The sequence below is a fragment of the Mizuhopecten yessoensis genome, unplaced genomic scaffold, assembly GCF_002113885.1.
Source record: "Mizuhopecten yessoensis strain PY_sf001 unplaced genomic scaffold, ASM211388v2 scaffold10449, whole genome shotgun sequence".
Classification (NCBI taxonomy): domain Eukaryota; kingdom Metazoa; phylum Mollusca; class Bivalvia; order Pectinida; family Pectinidae; genus Mizuhopecten; species Mizuhopecten yessoensis.
The window spans coordinates 21855-22823 of record NW_018408552.1 but is presented as its reverse complement, the minus strand read 5'-3'; the positions used below and the strand labels follow the sequence as shown (position 1 = coordinate 22823).

General features: G+C 36.4%; 1 protein-coding gene across 1 annotated transcript in view; it reads left to right on the top strand.

The window, feature by feature from the left end:
- Positions 1-963, top strand: part of LOC110460686 — an 18155-nt gene extending 17192 nt beyond the window's left edge. Inside the window, exons 9-11 of the mRNA XM_021513737.1 lie at positions 84-160; positions 325-462; positions 758-963. Coding sequence (XP_021369412.1) covers positions 84-160; positions 325-462; positions 758-912 — 370 coding nt within the window. The 3' untranslated portion in view covers positions 913-963. The remainder of the gene's footprint in view (positions 1-83; positions 161-324; positions 463-757) is intronic.
- Positions 964-969: the final 6 nt, after the last annotated feature.

Sequence of the window (969 nt, the reverse complement as noted above, 5' to 3'; positions counted from 1 at the left end):
CTAGCGATTGGTCAGTTTTTATTTCCCGAGACCAATCAAACAACTATCTTCGTGCCTTTCAATTTTGCTAAGACATATTCCAGGGGTGCAGAGAGCGAAAGGGAGCGTCACCCCTGGATACCGAGGATGAACCACACAAGGTCAATATTAATTAAAGGACGTATGTCAGCATTCACATGTTCCTTGTTTCATCAATACTTCACAAATAGCTCTGACATTGCTTTTATGTATATATATGTATAATGATAATATAGAAAATATAAATGATGTTTTAGATCCCTTTTTGATTTCGATGAACCCTTAATAAGTTGGTTCTAATTCTAGAACAAGAGATGGAGAAAGCAGAACAGGATCACAAACAGGAGGTTGAAAACATGAAACAGGTACATGAACTTGAGATGAGGCAGATGGAACACGAGCAGGCTCTCAAGGTCGCCACAATGACTACCAGCAGCAACTTAGGTAGGCATTCAATGAAAATCTTTCTGAGAAATTTCAAATATAGTTAACTCAAGATTTCTTCAAAAATCTTCCACCCAAATAAATTAATGGACAAATTGAAATCATAAAAGTAAATCCTTTGTCTCCTGATCAAAACATGTTTTCCCTATATCAAATTAGTTTTCAAGGTTTCTTGGGTTTTGATACAAGCATGTTTAACTTTNTCAAATTATTTTTCAAGGTTTCTTGGGTTTTGATACAAGCATGTTTGACTTAATTCAATAATATAATTAACATAATTATTCATTTTGATTAGATGACCAGAAAGCGAAGAACACTAAACAAGTTGATCATCTATCAAAGTTACGAGACCTGGGTATGGACGTGACATTATACATAACGCTACAACACACTCCGCCAGCTAATGAGGAAATCCGAGTAGCTACCACACCCGCTGGCACAGCATTATAATCAAAACATTCGCTGCTGGCTGACGAAAAAATACTCACAGTCGCCATGATGCCAAAA